This window comes from Dryobates pubescens, chromosome 11, assembly GCF_014839835.1.
Source record: "Dryobates pubescens isolate bDryPub1 chromosome 11, bDryPub1.pri, whole genome shotgun sequence".
Lineage (NCBI taxonomy): Eukaryota > Metazoa > Chordata > Aves > Piciformes > Picidae > Dryobates > Dryobates pubescens.
The window spans coordinates 7,343,602-7,368,322 of NC_071622.1; the positions used below are offsets into that span (position 1 = coordinate 7,343,602).

At 43.3% G+C, this 24,721-nt stretch overlaps 1 protein-coding gene across 1 annotated transcript; it reads right to left on the reverse strand.

Moving 5' to 3' along the window:
• On the reverse strand, positions 1 to 23,642 carry AKR1A1 (aldo-keto reductase family 1 member A1). Its single transcript, XM_054165253.1, has 9 exons — positions 23,537 to 23,642; positions 19,677 to 19,772; positions 13,939 to 14,058; positions 12,037 to 12,188; positions 8,214 to 8,409; positions 7,446 to 7,645; positions 5,874 to 5,946; positions 4,297 to 4,383; positions 1 to 680 (listed from the first exon to the last, which is right to left on the reverse strand). Exons 2-9 carry the CDS (start codon positions 19,764 to 19,766, stop codon positions 615 to 617), a joined length of 984 nt encoding a protein of 327 aa, XP_054021228.1. The 5' UTR covers positions 19,767 to 19,772; positions 23,537 to 23,642; the 3' UTR covers positions 1 to 614.
• Between the last annotated feature and the right edge of the window lie 1,079 nt (positions 23,643 to 24,721).

Below are 24,721 nucleotides of genomic sequence, written 5' to 3' on the forward strand. Positions count from 1 at the left end.
ATCCACCACAGGCAACGGCAGACCATCCTGAAGGTCTGCTCTGGGGCATCAATCTACAGGCAAATTAAGAAGGAAAATAAAAAAAAAAGGATACTAAGTCCCACAAGTGTTCTAAAGTGGAGAAAGAAACCACTGGGCATGGCTGGTTGCTTGGGTTTTAATCAATAGTTTATGGACACAGTGCAACTATAGCACACTTCACTTTATTCTCCATATAAAAAAACCCAAACCAAAACAAAAAGCAGCTTAGAGGTATCAAAGTTGAAGGCTGAGCAGTTTAATCTCAAAAATGCTTTCATGCCTTCACCTCTCCCCTCCTCCCCCTCCCAGCTAATAACTAAAACCTGATTTAGACTCACCCACTCTCTCTAATCCCCCAAAAGATTTGATGCTTCCAGGAGCAAGCCTGCAGTCATTGTGATAAATCAACAAACTGTGGCACGGAAGCTCCAGTATCTCTGTAGAGGAGGTCAATTAGAGCAGTGTATAGGAAGAAAATACACTCAGGAAAGAAGGATTCTTCTGGATAGGCATTTAGGCAAATTTAGCAACAATTATTTTGTGGAGGGGCATGCAGAGGAGCACGTTCCTCTGGCGCTTCATTTTTCCCGTTGTTAATAAGGATCGTTGAAGGGGTAATGGGGATGTCCAGCATCTCTTGGCACTAGCTTTCCATTCACCTGTGAAACAGACAGACTCGAGTCAGAAAGATAAAAATCCATTCTTGCTCTCAGTTTCCAATTCTGTATGGTTTAGGTTTGTAACTCTTCATATCCTAAACATCTGGGAGCACTCTTTTTTTTTTAAGCTTAAACACGAGCTGTTCCCTCTGAGTCTCCTCAGCACTTCTTGGGGAGGAAAAAAAACAACAACAAAGAAGAAGTTAAAAAAATAGATTTTACAAAGGAGATAGCAGCTTGAAAGACTCTTGCTCTAGGCTAGAAAAATCTGAGTCTTGAAGAATTCCACAAAGAATAGTTAAAAGCCTTTTGCCTTGTAGCTGTTACAGGGCAAATGTTGTAACACGCACACCTCCACACGCTATTGGAGTTGGAGCTCTAGCCCGTGTTTCCATGAGAGAGGCTTGCTGGGCTGCCAGTTTTACAGCTGGATAAGCTGAAACACATTGAATAACTTGCTCAGGGTCACACACTGAAGCAATAATATTGTCACTGAATGCCTTCATATCAGTTTTTGTTTGAGAACATTTCCACAAAGACCAGCGTCTCCAGCTGCAAAATGGGAACACTGAAACCAATATTCAGATAGGGAGAGGCTCAGGCTAGCCCAAAAGCAGATGTGGCCATATGCAAGTTTCAATTCCCACATCCCACCTTTTAACCATTTGGATGCAAAAGTTGCATTTCTAGTTGCAACACCATTTCTATTGCAACACCTCCAGCTTCTGAGGAACTGAAGTAAAATCTTGCTCCTCATCTGCAGCACCTGGGGAAGTTTGCCAGTGCTGCACCTGAAGAGATACACACTTCCCTGGGTGACTAACTGGCATCATTCAGCTCAAACTTGTAATTAATTATGTTAGAGAAAGTATTGACCTTTATACATATAAATGTGACTTTCATACATGCAAATGTGGTATTAGCAATCACTCAAAATGTTACAGGGACAGAGAGAATCACAGGGACTTCCAAATCACATAGCCATTAGCAAAGTCCCTCCATTAGCTTTCAGTATGAAACCTGCATTTCAAAGCAACAACTGGAACCCCTTGTAACAAACTGCTTACAGTGACTACTGAAGTGTAAAATTAGTCACTTGGGGGCACTACAGAACAGAAAACTTACATGATAAGGCTCAGCATTTGCCTGATGCTCAGCTTAAAATAAAGTGAAGCTGTCAACTGAAGGCAATCCTTAGAACTGTGGACAAAAGAACCACAGGTTCCCTGATATTCTCTTGAGAGCAAACAACTTCCTCACGTTCCTAGAACTCCTGTTCCTCGTTTGTCCTCGGTTTCTTACCCCTGCACATTTTGCTGCACAGAACAGCTCTTCAAGCGAGCATTCTTGTTCACAGCATGCCAAGACAGCAGCTGCCAGAAGCAATGTTTCTCATAGCTGATTCCAGTCTACTCTGGGAATCTGAGAGGAGGCAGGGGAGTAAGATCAGCAGTGAACACACTGCAGGTCAATGGCAGCTAGCTATCAAAACCAGGCAGCTATCATGTGTACTGTAACATCACTCCTCCTCCTGGCTTGCCACTCGTTCAGGTTTCACCTAAGTCTGTTCCTTGGCCAATTATGTGTGTGCAAAAGTTTGGATTTCAGGTTGGTGCAAGGTAATTTCTAACCTCTACCCCAATATTGATTGGTTGAAGTGTAAAGCTATTTAAATTGAGTGCATGCAATGCAATAGGCTCTCCTTAGGCTTTAAACAAAGCACCATGTGGAGAAGAGTGGCACAGGTCTAAGAAACTTGTGTGCTTCTATCTCAATGAAGTAAAGCAAGGAAAAACAGTCTTGCCAGTAATAGTAGGAGCTCTGGTATCACAACCATACTGCACTTTGAAATCTAGACATTATAAATTAGAGTCATAGGGGAAATAGGCATGAAAGGTTAGTCAGGAATTTTAATTCTCAGTTGATGAAAATTCTTTCCAATAAGCCCAGAGGGGATGGGCAGGAGACAAAAGGTTCCAGTGGAGATCTCACAGCTACAGAGTCGTGTTTTAGTTCTCATCTGGCTTCTTCCTCTGTTATCTGGCAATATGGCAATATCTTTGAAGCCCAGCTGCATCACATTCACCCTTCCTCTAGCTGGATGGGCTAGCACTTTGAACTGTATTTCATCTCCCTTTTGTGAATCACTGTGATCTGATCAGGTCTCCCAGGTAACGAAAGCTCATGAATCATCCGCAGCTCATCCAAGCCAGGCTACATTTGAATCTATTTTGTCCTTTCATTAACAAAACAACTTTGTTTGCAGCACAAGTAGCAGAAGACATGAAAGAAAGGTTGTCAGCAGCAGGTGTGCTTATCACTACCACATTCACAGATCAGGAGCTAAGCTTGCAGTTTGGTGTACAGACTGCCAATCCATAAACACAGTGATAATTTTGGTTGCAGGGATGTGGGGGTATTTATTTACACACACATCCTGAACCAACTGTGCAGTTAAAAGCGTGGCCTTGAAGCTCTGATAAGCTCCAGCATGACAAACAGTGAAAGCTTTAACAAGTATCTCCCCTTGATAGAAGGCAGGCATTCACCACATGTTCACACCATCCCTTTTCCATCTCACAGCTCCCAAGTATTAAAAAAACCCAGTGATAAACCCTGGAGAAAAGCTCTCCCCAAAGAATTTCTACAGCCAGTAGCCACTGACTACTGAAGAATAACTTACAGGTAGACAAACTATTGGAGAGGGAAGGGCATGCTTGAAGGCTTCCAAATCTGCAGATAGACCTACTGTATCTATGCAGTGTACTGTATGATAGAGAAGGGATAAATCACTTCAGACTCATTATAGCTCAGTTGCCACAATTGGTCAGTGATGCACCAAGGAATGGCAATGGCTCTCTGTTGTATAGCCAGAAGCAGGACAATAAGAAATGAAGAGCATTATGAAGACAGAAGACAAGAAAGCACTGACTTTGTTGCTGTTGTTGCAGTGAGGGAAAAGGAACAAGTTTAGATCCTTTAATACAAGAAAAGGCAGACCAAGAGGACTTCAACACTTACAGGGCATTGGTTTCTCCAAAACCAGACTGGCATTTGACAGCACATGGCTTCATGGGAAAATAAACTACTGATGCTAAAAGATGCTGTGGCTAATAGAGTTGGGATGAAAAACACAACAGCCTAAGCCAAATTCCTTGCACTGGAAGAAAGTCATTGCAACAGGTGCTGAAAGGGGAGACATCCAGTGGAGAGGAGTGGATAAATTCCATCATGTGACTTCCACCATGGATGTGGAGAACTAACAGCACCCTGAGCCTTCAGGTATAAAGTAGATGGGGAGAGTTGGAACAAGGAGCACTTGTGGAGGAACATGGACCTTAGCCTGCTTGTATGAAGAAGGAAAAAAATGTCAGCAGGACTTTGGTGCAACTTGAAGTAAGATGAGACTCTGTCAGTAATGGCAACCTGAGAGCCATCAGTAGCCAAAGAAGTTCACCCTTTTCTATCCAGCTGTTGAAAAAAATCTTTCTAGATACTGTAAAAAAAGATACAGTGTTCTTCTGAGCAAGTAGTTCTGATGGGGACAGTAGAAGAGAGAAAACTGCAAAACTCCTGAGTGGTGCACATAATGAAAACAGAAACATGAGAAGTTTACCGTAATCATTGGCACAATGTAACGCCAGTTTTTATTCAGGCTTCCAATGTGGTTCATCTCCTCTTCTGTGAGGCTGAAATCAAACACCTGAGGACAAAAGCAAGAGGCTTCATTCAATAACCACCATATTTAACTGATGTTGAGTTTTGCCTCTTGGGTTTGTTTCCTTTGTAAGTCACAACCATCCCCTTGAGCAGTGAACTCCTCCAGATCCCCACAAGCCATAGAGCCAACTTACAGGCTAAAAGATTCACTTCTCAATAATCCAGGACAGAATGGAACAGCAGCAGTAACCTAAGACACTAATGGCTATTTCAAGTGTTTCATTTCAGCTGATTGTGCAACAACACAATTCATCTGAGGCAAACACATATGAGACTGGAATAATTTCTGAAGTGGTAGTTACATAATATTTCTTTTGTACTTTCAAACAAACCAACCATGTGCTGTATTAGAGTTGCAGGGTCCTGGTGTTAAAGCTCAGGTAAGCTGACCAGAACAGGACCTGCAGTATTTCAAGCATCTTCAAAAGCTGCAACTTTTGACAAGTCTGAGCCTCAAATAGAGGGAATTTCCATACAGCTCTGATCAATAGCATTTATGTCCCTGTAATAATCCTGGCTTTAGACAGCACTAGTTTTGCCTTCTGTTTATAAATATGAAGCAGTAATTGAGCAAATTTTATAAGACACACCAAAACAAAAGGCTTCAAAAGCCTGAGGTGCTCATAGACTTGCCAACTCCAAGCTTACACTGATACTGCACAGCATTCCTCCACAAAGATAAAAGGCAGCAGGACTGTTCCTCCAAGTAAGTGCTGCCTATTCAATCGAATACTCTGTTCCCATGTAGCTCTAAACCATGATTAAGTGCAGAGTTTACTGGGGGTTGTTGACATTTCCAGTACCTGCTACATGGCAGAACTTGGGTTTATGGGAGTGACACTTCCAGAAACAAGTCCCCACTTGAAAACATGTAACCAGCCCATCTGTATGAGGGCTGAAGAACGCAGCTGAGAGACGTCTCTCCAAAATTACTGGAAGTCAGAGTTTTGAAATCATTTCTAGAGTGAGCTGCTTCTATTTCAGAAGAGAAGCAAATGACACTAATTCTATTCTGTCAGCATCAGTGACAATTTGCTGCAGAAGTACGTCACCAGCCCTCGCTTGTCAGGCAGAGCAACTGTTACTCATAAAGAACACCATTAAGAGACTCCCTTGTTCAATAAGTTCACATGTCAGATACACTCCAGTAAAGAATTTTCATTTAGCTTCTACAAAGTGCATTCTTTACCTTTTGATGGCAAGACTGTGCATGTGCACATATGCACACACTCAGCTGGAAAACAAACTTGGTATGTTTTAAGCCAAACCTTTACCCTCCCTTTTAAGCATGGGTGACAGGTTGGACTTGATGATCCTTGAGGTCTTTTCCAACCTTATTGATTCTATGATTCTAATACACTGATGAACAAGTATAAACCAAGTGCTTCAGCTTGTGGTTCTGCAAGCAGCAGGACAGTGTATTGCTCACAGGAAAATATGTTGCTGAAACTCCTTTCCTTCATTCAAACTCACCTGGATATTCTGCTGAATGCGAGCCGGAGTGACGCTCTTGGGAATGGCAACCACTTTACGCTGCACTTGCCATCTGTAAGATGAGAAGGGAAGAGATTTTTCTGGGTGTGCAGCCCAAGAACCACAGTATTTGTTTTGGTTGAATCTGTGCCATCAGAGATGCCACATTTCTATGTGAAATAAAAATACCCAGAAGAGGGCTGACGTAGCACTGTATTGTATTAGGACCTAATGTGTCCAAGCTTAAGCAAAACAGTAGCCACTAAACTAATCAATGAGAGGAAGATGCTCATGCCTTTGAACAAGCAAGCAAGTTTCAGGTGCTTTACACTAAAAACCCAAGAAACAGTCAGAAAGCACATGCTTAAGAATTTTATGTGAGTCATAACATGACAACCACCAAGGAACTAGAAGAAAACCCCAAAACCTCAAATGCCTGTCTAGTAGTTTGAGAACAAAATCTTCAGCTGACAGGGTAACTGCTGCTGGCCCAGACTATACTAGTGGTATTGACAGATAAAGAGCCAAGTAAAAAAAACAACACATCTCCTATTTTACTTTACAAAGTGCTGATCATATTCTGATCAATCATCTTATTTCCCAGTATCCAGCAGATAGCTTTTGCTATGTAAAAAAACCCAGCAAATGGTCCTTCAGTGTGAAGATGGAAAAGTCCCTTCCTCAGCCCCTCTTCCTGGGAGCCCATTTGAATGCAGGATTCAAGCAACTGACCATCTGCAAATTCAGTAGCCAGCACTTAAATGTGGTGTACTGCTGCCTTAATTGTCCTACTGCTATCACTGGTCAGGCCACACCTTGAGTCCTGTGTCCAGTTCTGGGCCCCTCAGTTTAGGAAGGATGTTGACTTGCTGGAACGTGTCCAGAGAAGGGCAACACAGCACAAGCCCTGTGAGGAGAGGCTGAGGGAGCTGGGGTTGCTTAGCCTGGAGAGGAGAAGGCTCAGAGGAGACCTTATTGCTCTCTACAACTACCTGAAGGGAGGTTGTAGCCAGGTGGGGGTTGGTCTCTTCTCCCAGGCAACCAGCACCAGAACAAGAGGACACAGTCTTAAGCAGCCCCAGGGGAGATTTATGTTGGATGTTAGGAAGAAGTTCTTCACAGAAAGAGAGATTGGCCATTGGAATGTGCCGCCCAAGGAGGTGGTGGAGTCACCATCACTGGAGGTGTTTAGGAAGAGACTGGATGGGGTGCTTGGTGCCATGGTTTAGTTGATTAGATGGTGTTGGGTGATGGGTTGGACTTGATCTCAAAGGTCTTTTCCAATGTGGTTAATTCTATTCTATTCTAAAAGGTTGGGATCTGTCCCAGGCATGGATCCATGCCCTGAATGGACTCCTCTTACCCACTTCATCCGCCTGTCCCAAGGCAGAACCAACTCTACCACCTGTGTAAAAAAAGCACCACAGGGGGTTTGCTTTTGGCACTCCCTAGGAGTTTAGCTCCTCACTGATGTGGAAGAATACGCAATTTAAGTTAATTTCTTCCAGCTTGTGTGTTTTTGACTGAGGGCTGTGTCCCCAGATGCCACCCTCTCTCACAACCGTTCTGTACCTGAGGATGATCTGTGCAGGTGACTTGCTGTATTTCTCTGCCAGCTTTTTGATGCCAGGCTCTTCTAGAAGCACAGGCTCATCTGGGTGTTTCCACGTGCGGTCTGGAGAGCCAAGGGGACTGTAGGCAGTGACAACCAAGCCTCTCTTCTGGCAGTGAGCTATCAGCTCATTCTGAGCTAGGTAAGGGTGGCATTCTACCTATTGAAACAATCCACAGTGAGTGGCTAGATCACAGGTATCACCACAAAACTCTAAACAAACAGGATGGCAAAAGCACAACAGAACCAAATGTATCACAGGTGGTCTTCCCAGACTCTGGAAGTCCTTGGGTGGTTCAGTTATACCTCACTACCAGGAGAGTGAAAGCTTACAGGAAAAGGAGAACAGACCACCTAAGTAGAGAGTGCTGGATTTTTCCTAGGTACCAAATAGATCACACAATGATCAAAGGAGGTCTACACAGAAGGCATTCAAGTGACTCCCTCACAGTCTTCCTTTCTTACAGACTAAATGGATCCTCCTGAGAGACGACCTCTACAAAAAAATCTGATCAGCTAAACAAGCACAAATGGCTGTGGAACATGGATACAGGCCTCCTCCCCAGCAAATTAATCTGTGTTTGTGCCTACACCTGCAGAGCTAGCTGCATTCTTCCCTTTATATAAGCACCTGCACCCCCTGTCTAAACATGGAGTATTGGTTTGCAAATTCTTCCCCCCCAAGGACAAACAGCAAAGGTAGTCCTCCTCTCCTTTATTCACCTCACCTGCAGCACAGCTGGTTTCACAGTAGCCACACTGAGTACATCATCAATCTGACGACTGTTGAAGTTTGACAGCCCAATGGCTTTCACCAGACCTTTCCCTACCAGCTTCTCCATAGCCTTCCAGGTGTCCTTGTAGTCAGTGTAATCGTAACGCATCGTGTTATCAGGATTCTTGGGGAAGATGTTGTCCCCTCGTCTACAGCATCAAAGGTAAAGTGTAAGTACACATACCACATCATTTATAGTATGTTAGTTCTTCACTAAAAGAAACTTTCCTCAAAGGACTCTAAAAAGCTTATACAGTTGGAAGGGTAGAGCACAAACTGAGCAGATTTGGTTGTCAAATTCCATTATGCTGACTTGGCCTGTAAGAAGTTATTTCACATATAGTCACTCCCATGTAAACTTGTTACATGGCACTTGAAGCCACTTACCTGTACAGTAGTAACCATACAGAACTGATAAGCCACTGTACATGCAGCAGGAGCTCTTTGCACATGCTGATCCTAGCAAGGCAGCAAGAGAGCAGCAACCTGGAGGGCAGCTTTGGGTTTTCAATTTGGTTTTTTTGAGAGAGGACTGATTCTACATAATCTGTTTGGATCTGCTACCCAAGGGATTTTGGGCTAAGGGCTGTCTAGGAGAGACTGTATTCAAAGTATACTGGCATTCCCACTCCCTCTGGATTCTGTAGCAGTGCTGCCATCCAACAGAAGTGCAGATTCTCACAGAAATCTTAACATGTATGTGTTGCTTATGGGCTGGGTGTGCTTCCACCAACCCATGTTTAAAATAAACCAAAATAAAACCCACCCCAAAACATGCACAAAGAACCTGGTTATGCAAGGTGACACCACCATGCCAGAGGCCTATGACTGCTGTCTGAGCAGTCCATGCTTGGAGGGGTACAAGCAATCCCACTGGAAGTGCACTGCTCCATAACCACTGCAGGACACTGCTAGCTCAGATCTCAGAGACTGTCATATGTTGCTTTAGCCAAGCAGTGAATAGTGTGAGAAATGGCAGCAGCTGGGGGTGGTTCTTCTTGATGTCATTGATGAATCTACAACCAAGAGTAACTCTGAAAGCTTTATGAGCTCCCAACTCAGAAAAGCAGTCTCAAATGCACACACGTGCTGGGGTTGGAGTGGCTGGAGAGCAGCCAGTCAGAAAGGGACCTGGGGGTACTGGTTGACAGGAGGCTCAGCTTGAGCCAGAAGTGTGCCCAGGCGGTCAAGAAGGCCAGCGGCATCCTGGCCTACATCAGGAATAGCGTGGCCAGCAGGAGCAGGGAAGTCATTCTGCTCCTGTACTCAGCACTGGTTAGGCCACACCTTGAGTACTGTGTCTGGCTCTGGGCTCCTCAATTTAAGAAGGACATTGAGATACTTGAACGTGTCCAGAGAAGGGCAACGAGGCTGGGGAGAGGTCTTGAGCACAAGCCCTATGAGGAGAGGCTGAGGGAGCTGGGGTTGCTTAGCCTGGAGAAGAGGAGGCTCAGGGGAGACCTTATTGCTCTCTACAACTATCAGAAAGGAGGCTGCAGTCAGGAGGGGTTTGGTCTCTTCTCCCAGGCAGCCAGCACCAGAACAAGAAGACACAGTCTCAAGCTGTGCCAGGGGAAGTTCAGGCTCAAGGTGAGGAGAAAGTTCTTCCCAGAAAGAGTAATTTGCCATTGGAATGTGCTGCCCAGCGAGGTGATGGAGTCACCATCCCTGGAGGTGTTCAAAAAAAGGATTGGATGTGGCACTTGGTGCCATGGTTAAGTTAGTCATGAGGTGTCAGGTATTAGGTTGGACTTGATGATCTCTGAGGTCTTTTCCAACCTGGGTGATTCTATGATATGTCAAGACTAATATATGAAGCAAGAGATTAATTTCTAAGTCCTAGAGGCACTGTGATTTTCACCTGGAAGCCTGTTTTAATTTCTGTGTAAATAACATTTGTTTGCTCAGCCTCCCTCAGCTCACCAATGGGTGCTGCAGGTAACCACACATTAAACCAGCTGACGTAGAGCTAACGGAAAACTGCAGAGTGAAGAGTTTCTTTTTTGAGAGTGTCAGTTCTGCCAGCTGTTTCCACATCATCAAGCCCATTTAAATATTAGTATTATCTACATATGCATAATTCTTTGTGCTGTGTTACTATCAAAGCAATGTTTAATTTTGTTTTCAATCAACTGGAAGACAAACCTGTTTCACAATAGGGGGAATTTTTTAACAGCTCCTCCTCCAAACCAGCTCTAGCTGAAAACACTTCCTCATTCTGTTATGCTGTGGAATATATCTATACTTCCTTTTACTGTTAGTGTTGTATGCTTTGTAAAAGTTCATATGACTGGAAGGGGTTGGGGAGGGAAGGTTCTCAAATTTGTAGAACAGCCAGATGCCTTTTAAAGTGAGAGGCTTTCCACTGCTGAGTGGTCTCCAAACATTTGGTCAAGAGATTTACTCCCTCTCTGCCACATGCTTGTAGATGTGGAAGCATCAAAGCAAGGAACTTTGCTTCTGAGAGGGTTGTAGGATAAGTGCATTTACCACTCAGCTGGTGAGCTTCCTTGTCTTAGAATAGAGTAGACCAGGTTGGAAGAGACCTTTGAGATCATCAAGTCCAACCTATCATCCAACACTATCTAATCAACTAAACCATGGCATACAAGCACACAAGGCTCTTGTATTTCCTCACATCACAGAATCAAAGTGTCATAAGAAGTGATTTCCATGTACTCCTCATACAGATAGCACCACGACACTGCATGTGTTTGGCCACTCCAGTCCAGTGAATAACTGCCAGCAAAAAGCCCTGTCACAAAACACTTAATTCTCATTTTACAGGTACATAAAACTAAGGCACACAGAACTGGCAGGATTTCCTCAAGGCTGCCACACAGGTCAACAGCAGAGCCACGAAGAGCTGCTACACTTCCCCAGTGCCTAGATGAAGACACTGGAGTATTTTAAAATTCAAATATGCTTTAAATTTGACACATTTCCAGCCAGTGTAAGAATGTAAGCTTCAGTACAGAAACCTGTGCCATGAAGTTTTGTTACTTTTTCCCAGCTGGACTGCTTCCAGTTACCTGTCTTTGGCACCTAGTTGTTCTCACTATTAAAAACAAAAATCTAAGTAATTGCTTAAAGATTTTAAATTAAGACTTTGCATTCATTTTTTTTCCACCCTCAGCATTGCTACATAGTCAGGGGAGGTTTAGGCTGGAGGTTAGGAGGAAGTTTTACACAGAGAGAGTGATTGCCCACTGGAATGGGCTGCCCGAGGAGGTGGTGGGGTCGCTGTCGCTGGGGGTGTTCAGGGCGAGGCTTGACAGGATGCTTGGTTGCATGGTTTAGTTGATTGGGTGGTGTTGGATGATAGGTTGGACATGATGATCTCAAAGGTCTCTTCCAACCTGGTTTATTCTATTCTATTCTAAGGACAATTATCCCTTTTCTATTTACAGTGCTTCTACACAAAGCCAGAAGTTTTGTCTCCTCAACTGTTTATTTAAAAGACATGCTACAGTTCTACTGTAGAATTCCCACCACAACCTGAAATTCAAAGGAAAATGAAATTTGAAGGATTGTTTCTGTGAATGAAAGGACCAACTATGGGTAAGTGTACAGGTGATGGGTGGAAAAGACTGGCCATACAATGTCTATGGTGTAGTGTATAGGACTACATGATTAGCCACACTGGAAAACATCTTACAGGCAGTACACAAAGGAAGAAATTAATAACTTAGAAAGAAGGCCCTCAGGACATAACAACAGCCACTTATTAAAAACTGGAGTGTCTGCATTCTGTGCCCTTTCCAGATAGAACTTACTCAAAAGCCTGAGGCCAGTGCATGAGGTACAGATCCAGGTAATCCAGTTTCAAATCACTAAGTGTTTTCCTTAATGCTGGCTCTACATCATCTGGGTGGTGCTTGGTATTCCAGAGCTTTGATGTTACAAACAGGTCCTCTCTTTTAATAGCCTGTAAGAAAGAAAGAAATGGAAAGGAAAGGGGGTGGGAAAAAAAAATGTAGTAACACAGAACCCATGAACTAAACCTTTCAAAAATATATTGGATGGAGAACAGTGAGAGAAATATCACATTGGTGACAGAAATACACACCACATACTTAGACATTTATTAGAAGTTCTAAAACCCAAAACTGTCCTCTCCACCTATACAAATTTCCAAACTTTCCAATTCGAGGGTTTAAGTCTCTACTAAGTGTGATGTGGCCAAAAAAAAAAAAGCAGCTTACTCAGTTTATTCATATGTAAATGTTGTAACTTCTATTTAACAATTCACATATTCCAGGCACAAGCAGCTAATTTACTGTACTCATCATGTTATAAACTAAGAATGCTTCTCATGGAAGGAGCGTGGGAAAAGAGAAGTTTACCCAAACCTCTGCACTTCAGTTTCTAAGTTCTGGAAGAAACACACCAAGAACTGAGTGCCCTGCATCTTGTAAAAGAAGGGAAATAGCCAGAAATGCAACAAATAGAAAGTTTGGTCACTAGGATGCATTAAATGCTAAAGGGAGATGGTACTTGGAAAGCTGAAGGACAGAACACCATCAGAGGGCACTTCTCACTGTGTCATATGTGACCAAATTTCACTCAGATCTATAGTATTATCAGTCAGGGTTGGAAGGGACCACAAGGATCATCTAGTTCCAACCCCCCTGCCATGGGCAGGGACACCCCACACTAGATCAAGCTAGCCAGAGCCTCATCCAACCTGGTCTTAAACACCTCCAGGGCCGGTGCCCTAACCACCTCCCTGGACAACCCATTCCAGGGCTTCCCCACTCTCATGGTGAAATACTTTGTAGAAGATGGAATTATTAATTCCTTCATTTCTCTTCTCCAACCATCTAGTTATTTCTGTTTCACCTGTGGCTGCTGTATTTCCAGTATTAAGTTAGCTAGCTAGTACAAACTGAACAAGAGAGTCCTATGCTTCCCTGTATTTGTTACCACATTTAATAGGAAGGAATCCTTGGGGCAAGCTGAGGACAGCTTCTCTCAAGCTACTTATATAACAAAGAGAATGCTCTAAAGCCAAGGTAGAGCAGCAGGGAAGCAGAAACTTTCTTTCCATGGGCTCTGAGGCTGTTAGAGGTAATCCTTCTGGCCCCTCAGGCCACAGAGCAAGGGCTGATGAACTTAAGATTCCACTCCATGTCATCCACAGGAATGCCTGTCACACCACATTAGATTTAGGTCATGGCCTCTCAGGTGCAGGCCTTAGAGGCACAGTAACCAAACCCTCAAATGCAATCACTGCTTAAACAAAAGTGTATGTATTTACTCATTCATATTTTATCTATAACCAGAAAAAACTCCATGCCACTGAATTTGCTGTGGGTATCCACCGCTGCCTGCTGGTCCAGAATGGCAAACTAGAGGAACTTTTCACCTACATCATGGCAAATATCTTACATTATAACTACTGATTCTGGGAACCTCCAGTTTTTGATACCCAAATTGGGATTCTTTGCCATGGGGAAAGGGGCAAGCAGAGACAATTTTTAAAAGGCATTGTCTGTAGCTTGCTTGCAATTGTTCCAACAATCTTTTCCCCTTCTTAGAGCCAGGAGATGAAGCCCTCTTTCGTGTCTGTTCCTGATCAATAACAAACAGCTGTGATGGAGGAGGAGGAAAATCACAAATGCTAACTTTACAGACTACTGTCAGGTAAGTCAGCATGGTGATTCTTGGACATTTACCTTGTCGGGCCCAAGGCATTCCTGGAGAGCTTCACCAATCTCCCCTTCATTGCAGTAAGCTGCTGCACAATCGATGTGGCGATAACCTGCACTAAGGGCGTACTTCACTGCTGCTTTCACCTGCAATCAGAAAGAGATTGTCCAATGCAAGCAGTAAAAAGGGACACATCACTGGGGGGGAAAAAAATAATACCTTAGAACTTAGTGAGAAACATCTCCAACAGCCTGCATACAGTCATGAGATCCAAACAGGGCAGGATACAGTCCCCTGTAGCACAGCTCTTAGGAGTTAGCAGATGCTTCAGAAGTAACACGAGAATGGACCGTGCACACAAGCCAAGCATGCAAAATTCACCAGATAGAATCCCTATGCTTTCTTAATTGTAGCTGTCACACTTGTCTTAAATATAACATCAGCTTTAAGAAGCAGGTTTAAATTAAATTACCTCTCAGGAAGACAGTCTTTCTGGAATTAATAAATTAATGGATCAATGTCACTCAAGGCTGGAAGATACCTCCTTTCTCCTGGTAGAAGAGTCTTGTTCCTAATTCCAGAATTGCCACAGTCTGGGTTTGGTTCAACTGCTAACAATTTCTAAGATAATACTATTTATATACAGCACATTTTCCCTCCATGTCTTCATTTTCACTGATTGCACAACAACAGAAGTCACTACACTGCTGAGTATTAACCCATGGCCTGCAGGGGATCTCCTGATGCTCTCAACTTTGCATATTGCTTTTCACATTGCTGACAATGAGAGTGTTGCCAGCAGCAACACATCCCTTGCAGGAACTGAAAATGACTGCAAATTTCAGCGTCATCATGATCTCCCATTAGGCTTCCAGTGAATGGTAAATGTATCTTCTCTTTTACATCTACCCCTCTGAAGTGCTACAGTAAGAGTACATCTTAACTGTACAGGGATTTCTATACCTTGCTTTTCACCCACTTGGGAATTACTCTGTATAGAAAGCTTGATGCAATAGGGCCCTAAAGTCTTTATAGAGATTAAATCTCTCACGTCCAAAGATTAGTAATGTGTTCACACAGACTAGAGAGAGATTGATTTCTTTCAACTTAAAGCACCAGCACTTTAAATTTTAAAGCTGACAACATTATTAACAGCAACTAAAGATGTGTACAGTCCAGCTTTTAGATGCTCAGAAAGAAGGCGAAATCAAGTGTGAAAAAGATCTCTCTTCTACTGGTGGATTTCATTTTTTCTTCTTGGCAAGGCAGACACAGGAATATTCTGATTGCATTCTTTGGCATTTTGAGAGGAAAACTGGAATGCAGACCAGTTTCCCTTAGCTAGAATGACAAAGCACTTCTATTACAGCAGTGAAGTAAGCTCTTCCTTTCTCTAGCAGGATGGCATTTACGACCCGTTTCACTGTGACAAAGACATTCCTCGGAAGGTCACCACCAAGTCAATGTGGTGGTAATTCTGAAATCACTTGAGATACATTTAAATGCTTTTCAGGCTCAACATCCAATTTCAAGACTCGAAAAAGGTGAGAGCTGTGGAGCTGGAGCAGAAAGGAAAGGATCTTTGAGGTCTCTTCCAACCTTGGTGATACTGGGATAAACAGAGGTGCTTTCTCTGTACTGATCTCCTGTTTCCTCTACCAGAGCAGCATAAATTTGGTTTTCATCCAAACAGGCACAAAATTTGCCATAAAATGAAAGCAGGCACCACTTGCAGAAAACTAGGGATAAGGCACTTCAAACACATTTTCTGCAAAGCAAAACACAGGAAGCTGTATTCCTGTATCAGCATGCTTTGATACGTTTCTAGCACTGCAAAACTGGGGCTGGTCATTTAAATAAGGTCTGGATTGAAGCAAAAAAAATCTGTATTTGTGTAAACTACTGTCAGCCTACTGAGACATTCCAGTGGGAACTGAGAGTTCCTGTTCCACCAAAAAAAAAAAGCAAACAATCAAGAGAAGAACTGCAAAAAAACATTTCTAGAGGGGAAAGAAATCTCAACTACTGTAAATTTAAGAAGAGCAGTTTGTTTTAACAGAAAGTTTTGCACTTTTGAGATTATGTTCAGACAGGTGGATTCATTTCTGGAGAGGCAGAGAGAAAAAAAAAAGCAACACAGAAGCAGATGGAGATTTCCTGAGCCTCTGGGTATTTGGTGTTGTGAAGTAACAATAGCTGAAGGATCCTTCAAGCCCTCCATATATTATACACAGTTTAGCCTGTTGATATTGCTATGGAAGGAGCAGCTAAGTTGATTTTGCATTAGGCAAGTTGAATCACACAGCCTAAGCATGACTCACAAACCCAGCATCATGTAACTACAGAAAGTTGGTCTCAAGCTGTGCCAGGGGAGGTTTAGACTCGAGGTGAGGAAAAAGTTCTTCACTGAGCGAGTCATTCGTCATTGGAATGTGCTGCCCAGGGAGGTGGTGGAGTCGCCATCCCTGGAGGTGTTCGAGGGGAGACTGGACATGGCACTTGGTGCCATGGTCTAGTCGTGAGGTCTGTTGGGACAGGTTGGACTTGATGATCCTTGGGGTCTCTTCCAACCTTAGTTCTACTGTGATACTGTGAATAGATCTTGAGGCATTGCCTACTCGATCCCCACACCCCACAGAAAGGCAAACTTAAATCTAAGCCACTCCTAAGCACCTTTGTCAAAACTCTGAAGTGACAGGCAGTCTATTCCAATGCTTAGGTATCTTTATGTTCAAGCCCTTTAGATGTCTAACCAAAACAGCCCAGATGTCACACCCCAGTCCTGAAATCCATGGTTTCTCCTTTGTAAGAGCTTTTTGCACATTTGGAATGCCCCAGCACACTTTCTCTCAAGCTTCTCAGTCTCCTCCTTCCTTCATCACAACTCATTTTTTCCAAACCTTGCACCACTGTAGCTGCTGCCTCATCATCTGGCTCAAGTTTTTCCTTGAATTGCTTTAACCCAAAACAGACACAGTATTTCAGCTGAAGCCTTACTCTCCTTCACTGTATAGCAAAGTCCTAAGAAATCACAATCCCATGTATACATCCTAACAAGAGACTTGGCCTTCCCTGCTCTTTTGGTTTTGAAGATAGAGGAACATGATGTTGATGACAAGCAGTGGTAGGCTCAAAACTAGAATCTGCAAGTCCCAATTCATTATAGATTTCCAGCTGAAAAACTACTCAGCCATCTTTATATTTCCAAGTAACACAGAGTTCAAGTGACTAGGGACCCTCTTCTGCACAGCCTCAAGACATTTTGAAGAGGTTTTTCTCAGTTCCAGTCAACAATACTTGGAAGACAAGGGCTCTGACAGCCTCCCTGCTTCCTGCAAAGATGTCACATTTTAGCAGTCCAAGTATGTTTTGCTGACAGGAAACACAAAAAAAGAACCCCAGGTCATCAGTCCACATGATACTGAAATACAATATGACCAGAACCTAAGTGTTGCTCTTCCACAGTTTGCACACACAATGCTAAAACAGGCTGAAAGAGAACTCAGACCACCACATAAGTAATGCCAACTTAAGAACTGTCTCCTATCCTTCAAATGTTGAAGACCTTCCTTCAATATATACCTTCACCAGTGCATTTCTGTGCACATAAACAGGATTCTCTAGATTGCCTGATAAGCTTTTCCAAGAACTATTCTTCTCCATAGAAGCAATCCTGCCACAAGACACCCAGTCCAACTGCTTTTCTGAAGTCCACATCCTCTTCAGCTTTCTTGAAGTTTCACACAGAAATAAAACTTCCCTAAGCCCTGTGTTTCTCTTCGCCAGTCTGAGCCTCTCTGCCTCAGGAGATCAAACTGCTCATCATCAGGTGGGGATCAATCCTCCAGGCTGAAAGCATGGCACACTCGAAAGAAGAGAACAAAGCACTAAAGGATTACAGACAATCAAGGTCCAACATTAAAAAAAGCAGCTTCAGTTATTCTTGATGCTCCTGTCTGAATGGACTTCTCTTTGAACTCATTTCATAAGCTTCTGTACTTTGCTCCCTTCCAGTCAATAGCCCTCTATCCTGCTCCTATGGTAACATGGAAAACAAATTCATCTTTCAGCTTTTGATCATGTAAGACAGAAAATATCCTATTATTTTATAGGATCTAAATTCTATGAAAGGATATACAGGATCTAAATCCTACAAAATCCTGTGCTCTTCCAACATGGATTTAGATTCAATTATTTCCCCCATCTGCTGTTAGCAGCAAGGAAACTAAGGCTGCAGATGCCCTTGCATTGCACTGCTAAGATCTGACTACAAGGTCAAGGCTTGTTTAAGATCAGCTTGGCAAGGAAAAGGGCTAGAAGCATTTCCTATGGCAAAATCTATCTGAATTAGGTTTAAATTGTACACAAGCAGGAGCTTTCTTGGTTCTTTTATGACACCATACTTTCCTCAGAACAGTTAAGTGCACACAATAAACAATGCATTTGTATTCTCTTTCTTTAGTTTTAGGCAATGCACATTTAACTGCTTTGGGGGCACAGAAATTCATCTATTAAGTTCCTGCATGTTAATACATTTAATTCAGCTGCCAGCTGATGTTTTGAGTGACAGAGCTGAACATTGACCCTTGTCCTCATTTAAGAGCTTGACTGAGCTCTCACCCCCACTCAGCTTCCATGTCAGCAAAGCTTCTATTCCTAACACTCTCCTGCCAGTTGCTCAGACTGGAAGACCAACTATAAAATGACTTGGAAAAGATCTACTTTTTATAGCTTGGTTCCCACTCTTTTTCTAGCTGGCAGAATACCTTTCCCTCTCAGCCACAAGCACAATGCCATCTGACAGTCTCAAAAAAACATCATGAAACTAATGCAAGAGTAGCAGCAAGAAACATATTTATTGCAGACATGCAATGGTACACATAATCCAAGACACATAGAAACAACAATACCAGCTATGAATTGCACCAAGCAGTGGATGTTGCCTTTTACAGCAAGCAGTATTCAGTATTCAGTATCACTAAGGTTGGAAGAGACCTCAAAGATCATCGAGTCCAACCTGTCACCACAGACCTCATGACTAGAGTAGGCATGTGCAATCTCTTCCCCCAAGAATTTCTCTTTTAACTAAATGAAACAGAAAAAAACACACACACCCCATAGAAAAGAGGGAGAAGTATTACAATAGAAGGGACAGTACACAGCATGCCAACATTCCCACAGAGTGTTTGTAGTAACACACTGAATTGTTTCCAAGTGTGGTGTTTGCCAATTCATTGCCTTTAGAAGCAGCATGAATGTCTAATGATGTATTAGTCTTCTTAGCCTAAAAGCAGGACAACCAAAGTAAGTTCTTTGGTTTTGACTAAACATAGGTTGACTGTTGGAACAGCACTTATGTCAAGAACAACTAGAGTTCTAGCCTCTCAAAAGTATATGTTCAGCTGAGTCATCAGCCCAAGCCAGAGGAATGTTTGGTCAAAGTGAAGGCCTGAGGATTTACCAGTGGAAGGGTCAGGCATTTTTCCCCATCTCACCCCACTCATTAACCTCTTTCTGGATTCATCTCCTAAGGCATCACTGCCTAAGGCCTGGGTTGACAAGGCTTAAGGGATCTTCCGCTGCTGTTTTCATGCCTTAAGGTCTTAGTCATGCAAATACATACATATATTACACTGACTTCAGGGGACTTAAGACTAATCCCATTCAAGCAAAAGATCCAGGCCTCAGATCTAGGATCTTCAAGAAAGGTGCACATAATGCAAATACCAGTTGAGAGCACAACACTGTATTGTTCTCTGCTTACTTGGCCAGGTTCACTTTTCCACGTTCCCAGTCCTATGAGAGGCATCTTCTGCCCAGTGTGGAGAGCAAGAGAGCTGCATGCTGCAGACATCTTTCCCTAAAGAAGAAGAGGAGCAAACTGAGTTTCACAGCAAGTCAGGGATTTGCAACAATTTACCTCTTAACAGAAAAGCAAATACATAAAATCACAGAGGTTCTCATGATGCTAAAGATGAAGTAGGTTCTTCACAGTTTTTATTGGTACAAAGGAAATGAATAGCTACCCTGGAGAGACTAAAAAAGGAGCCTTTTTTCTCCTCTTCCTTCTTTTTCTCTTCTCCTTTACAATGCACAGGTTTAATATTTCTCAGAGCTGAGAAGTACAAAAAGAAGCATCCTGCAATAACATAAAATTAAAAGGGAAGTTGAGATTTTAAAAAAAGGTTGTTTTTTTTAAATCATCAGTAAGCTTTGATGAGGCAGAAGGGAGCAAGAGATGTTCCCCTACCCTTAGTGTACAGTAATCCCACAGGACTTCAGCACTCTCTCTTTTACCAGCTCACTACCAGCTGCCTCAGGAATGAAGCTTTAGTTATTGCTGTAGTTAGGGATAAATTCTGACAGAAACTGCCAGTGCAGGTTAAGGTTTGGACACCTCATACAGGCAGGGGTTTGATTTGGAGCGAGCCATGAAGGCATTGCCCAGAAAAACTAACCAAAAATCAATGCTCTGAAGAACATCACTGCTCATATCAATCCCATCTTTTTATGCCATGTATGTGCTTTGTCACCCTTCAATCCAAATTTTCACCTACTCAGAGATAAAATACTCATTATCAAGGCTGTCTGGTGTTGTGAAGAAAACCAGAAACACTGTGGCTTCCTTTGTAGCAAGCATAATTGCTTAGGAGTTGTTATATACCTGCAACAGGTAAATGCTGCCAAATGAGGAGACTACTTTTTTCATTACAAAATCAACACTCATTTTCTGTTGTGAAGTCAGGGTTAGCAGAGAGGACAAAATGGAAGCACCTTCAAAGGCAGACTCTGGGAAATAACACTTCAGTAAACATAAAACTGGTGCATATATAACATCTTTTAATTTTTCTGACATAGAACCAGCTGTCTGCAAAGTGAGATTAAAATGCATTAGGTCCTGGCATACTCATATGTTTTGAATCCCCCCACAATAACTTTGTCTTCCTGCTCTTTCAGAAAGGGACATTATCTTCTAAAAGAGCTAGAAGATTCCTTGTTCCCATACTGCTAAAACCTGCATGTGGACTCTGATGAAAATTCAAGATTAAGAGCTCAACTCTTGCATGAGATGCACTTCAAGTGCAAACAGAACATAAGAGCTAGCACTCTGTTATGCAGAGTGTCACACACCTAACTTGGCAGAAATTCACAGAAGAGTAGTGTTGTTCAGTTACTAAAGGGAGAATAATAAAAGATTATGCAAAGTCACTGGTCACTCTTGAGTATGGGATTCTCTCTCCTGTTTAGTTAGCACTGTGATATTCAAGCATTTTCCCTGTGAAAGTCAACAGAACAAAGGTCCAGCAAGTTCTTCTATTACCTATTGCTGCAAATACCAATCTGCTCACAGTGGCAAAGCTTTTGACCAAAAGAGAAAGGTTTTACAGCATGTCTTCACACTCTGCATTTCTGGTCAAACCATTAACAAGAAATCACATTTAGGATGGACTCCAAAACTGGATAGCTTATTCCATCAGAAGCAGAGCAAGTTAATGCCACAGTTCAGCTGTGTCCAAAATCATTTACATTACTTGCTTCCTTAAGGGAAAAAATAAAGTCAGTTGAATGGCTGTGTAGGAAGAATGGATGCTTTCAAAGCAAAGCATTCACACAGCATGCTATCCCAAAATAGCTCTGCCTTCTCCACGTTCTTAGCATTTTCCTCAGATAACTGAGACTCAGCTGATGGATGTGTTCACACAGGATGTTTATATTATGTTTCTTGCTTAGCTTCTCAAGCCTTATTTTTGTAGATTTACAGCAGACACCAAAGACTGCACTTGTTTGATGGAGCTATAATAGAGCAGTTGGAGTGATCCTGACCCGAAGGCCGTTGAACACCAAGTACTCAGTGATCCATGTAACAGTTAATCTAAGCAGGTCCAAAGCTTGCCTTGTGCTGCACTTCAGTTATAACAGCGTGGCCTTGAGGCCTCTGCTGTAGGACACAACCCACAGCTGCAGGATAAGCTCAGCAGCTGGTTGTGAAAGGGAGGCCTGCAGGCAGCTCCCACATAGTACCTACGATTACACCACCTGTGTGTCCTCAGCCGTTATCTTAAAAAAGCAGGAAGTTCTCATGGAAGCATCCTTTGTCTGACAGCAGGAATGATGAATAGAGTTATTTTTCTCTAGGAGAATCCCTAACAGCTCAAGCAACTGAAAGAAGGTAATCCCTTCTATGCAGGGTCTGCACAACATGCTGCATATGAATTGGAGGAGGTGTGTTCAAAGCTGCACAGCTCAGGGGTCAGAAGGGAATTAAGATGATCAACACTATCCTCCTCCTTTGTACAATTAGCTATAACAAGAGGCATTTGCCTTTCTTATCAGGGTTGTAACAGACCAGCACCTCCTGCTGCAAAAGTGCAGTTAAACATAAACCCATGCTTCTGGATTTGCACTGGGATATGTATTCAGTGCAGATGGTACTGCTAAAGGCAATCACCAGTGAACCAAACTGGGTGTATGTCTCTTTTTCTGGGCAAGAAGCAGAAAAGGAAGAAAAACAATGACAAAAATATTCTAGTGGGAGTTGGCATAGCAATTTTGTAGTCAGCTACACGCAGGTAGATGCCTTTTACCTGAATTTAGTTGCCTAAATACTGGTATCTTCTCACACCATCCCTGGAGGTGTTTAAGAAGAGAGTGGATGAGGCACTTGGTGCCAAGGTTTAGTTGATTAGATTGTGTTGGGTGACGGATTAGACTTGATGATCTCGAAGGTTTGTTTCCAGCCTGGTTAATTCTATTCTATTGCAACTGAAGACTTAAGGCTTTTTTGATTCCCATTAACCTATGACACAAACATGATAAACCCATATGCTTTACACAAGTGTGTTACACAATCACCTTAAAGGCAGCACTTCGACCCAGAAGACAAGGTACACGCTTAATCAACAACTAGCATAAGCATAGTTTCTAAGAACCACCTTGCTGCATGCAATGCTGTTTTATATTAACATTGCAGAGAGAGATGAACTACAGCCTCTGGAAGACTGGAAACAGTCCAGAATTAGAAACACTGGAAGAAAATACAATAACTAATATTTTCCACTGAGATGCTTCCCTTAACAAGGAGATGCAAGAGAAGCAGAGTGCCTGCTAGCTACCATTATTGGGTTCATTAAAAAGCTCGAAGCCTCTTTTCAAACAAGCAAAAGAAAAAACAAACACAGAAGCAAACTAATGCTGGACAAGTAAGATGTGGTTTTGGCTTAATAACACCTACCTATTGCCACGTTCACATAAAAGAATTAAAGCTCAGAGTAACTCAAAGGCCTGGCTAGGAGAATGTTTTAGTTACAAGAAATGTCAACTCCAGCTCTGCATCCACCCACGGATTACGATTCACTTGTAATATAAAGCATAGAGACTTCCGCTAGCAAACCAGACATAAATATGCACGAAATGAATATACAGAGAGCAAACACGTTGCAAACACAGAAACGCCTCTACGGAACCGCTTCAGCCCCACAGCTGGAGCTAAACCTCCTCTTCCTGGCTGCCACGGAGACGGCAGCGCGCCTACCTGCCCCTTATCGGGGCGGCCCAGGGCTAGTCCGCCCGCGGCGGGGGGCGATAAGGAGCCCGCCAGCCTCGTTCATCCCCTGCTGTACTCACCCGCGCCCGCCGAGTACAGATCTCCCGCCTACGCCACCGCTGTCTTCTACTACTGCCGCTAACCGGTGCTTCCGCTTCCGGCCAGGACTGCTACCGAACTGAGCGCTCCGCTCCGACGCCGCGCTGTGGGTCTGTGGTGCTCTGTGCCCTCCCGCGCTGCCTCCCGCTGCGGCTGTGCCAGGCAAGGCGTCCGTGGCCCAGCCGGAGCAGCGCGGGGTGGTTCTACCGAACAACAACCAATAGTGTACCTAGCGGTGAGGGTTTGCGGAGGGACCCACGACCTAGTGGGGCTCCTGCAGATTCTGCATCCCCAGCGTGGGGCTGCCACCGGGCCATGTGGGGCTGAAGCGCCTCGGCACGGCTTGCACCCGGCTAGCCATCGGCTCTGTCCTGCTCGGCTTTCCTTTTCTCTCGGAAGCTCAGGCAGCCCGGGCTCGCCCATCTGCCGCCGAGTACCCAAGTGATAAATCTGATGGCCTGGGCCACGGAGAGGGAAATGGCAAAGCTAGCAAATAAGGACTGCGTGAATTGTGTGCGCTTACATAAGAGCCTCCCTGTCTGATGTTTGTCTTGGCCTCCTGAGGCTGTTACTGGCAGAATGATGGAATTTTCCCCAGTTTTATTTGCATCCTTAAATAATAGGAATGCAGGGAAAGTCTAAAGCCAGTTGTGTTCATTTTCCTTCACTTTTGGTGGAAAAAGGTGCACAAAGAGAAATAGCACTTCGCAGAGGACTCGGACTCCTCTTATTGCAGGTGCACAAGAATGTATTTCCCTGTTTGTGCAAGACTGAAAGCAAGATGAAAGCATACTGATTTCAGTAGAGTGCTTCCTCCTGGGTAGTCATAATCCTGCTACTGTAGTCAAAGATACAACCTTCAACAGGAGCAGATTTGGGCCTGTAGCTGAGGGACTTCCCCTAGGCTTATGGGACTGTATGTGTAACCTTAAAACAACCAGTTTTGACTTCCATTTTTGTACCTAATTTATAAATATTCAGAATTTGAAAGCAGTAAGATAGCATCAAAAAGAGGGCAAAATACATACCCAACAGGGCTCTGAAGAGGCTGTCAATTTCCAGAAAGATAATTCTGTTGGAGATTCTTGCTGTTTGGATTTGACTTACTCCGGAGGCTCAAAGGCACAAATGTTAATTAATCTCTTGGGCGTATTCACATGATCAGC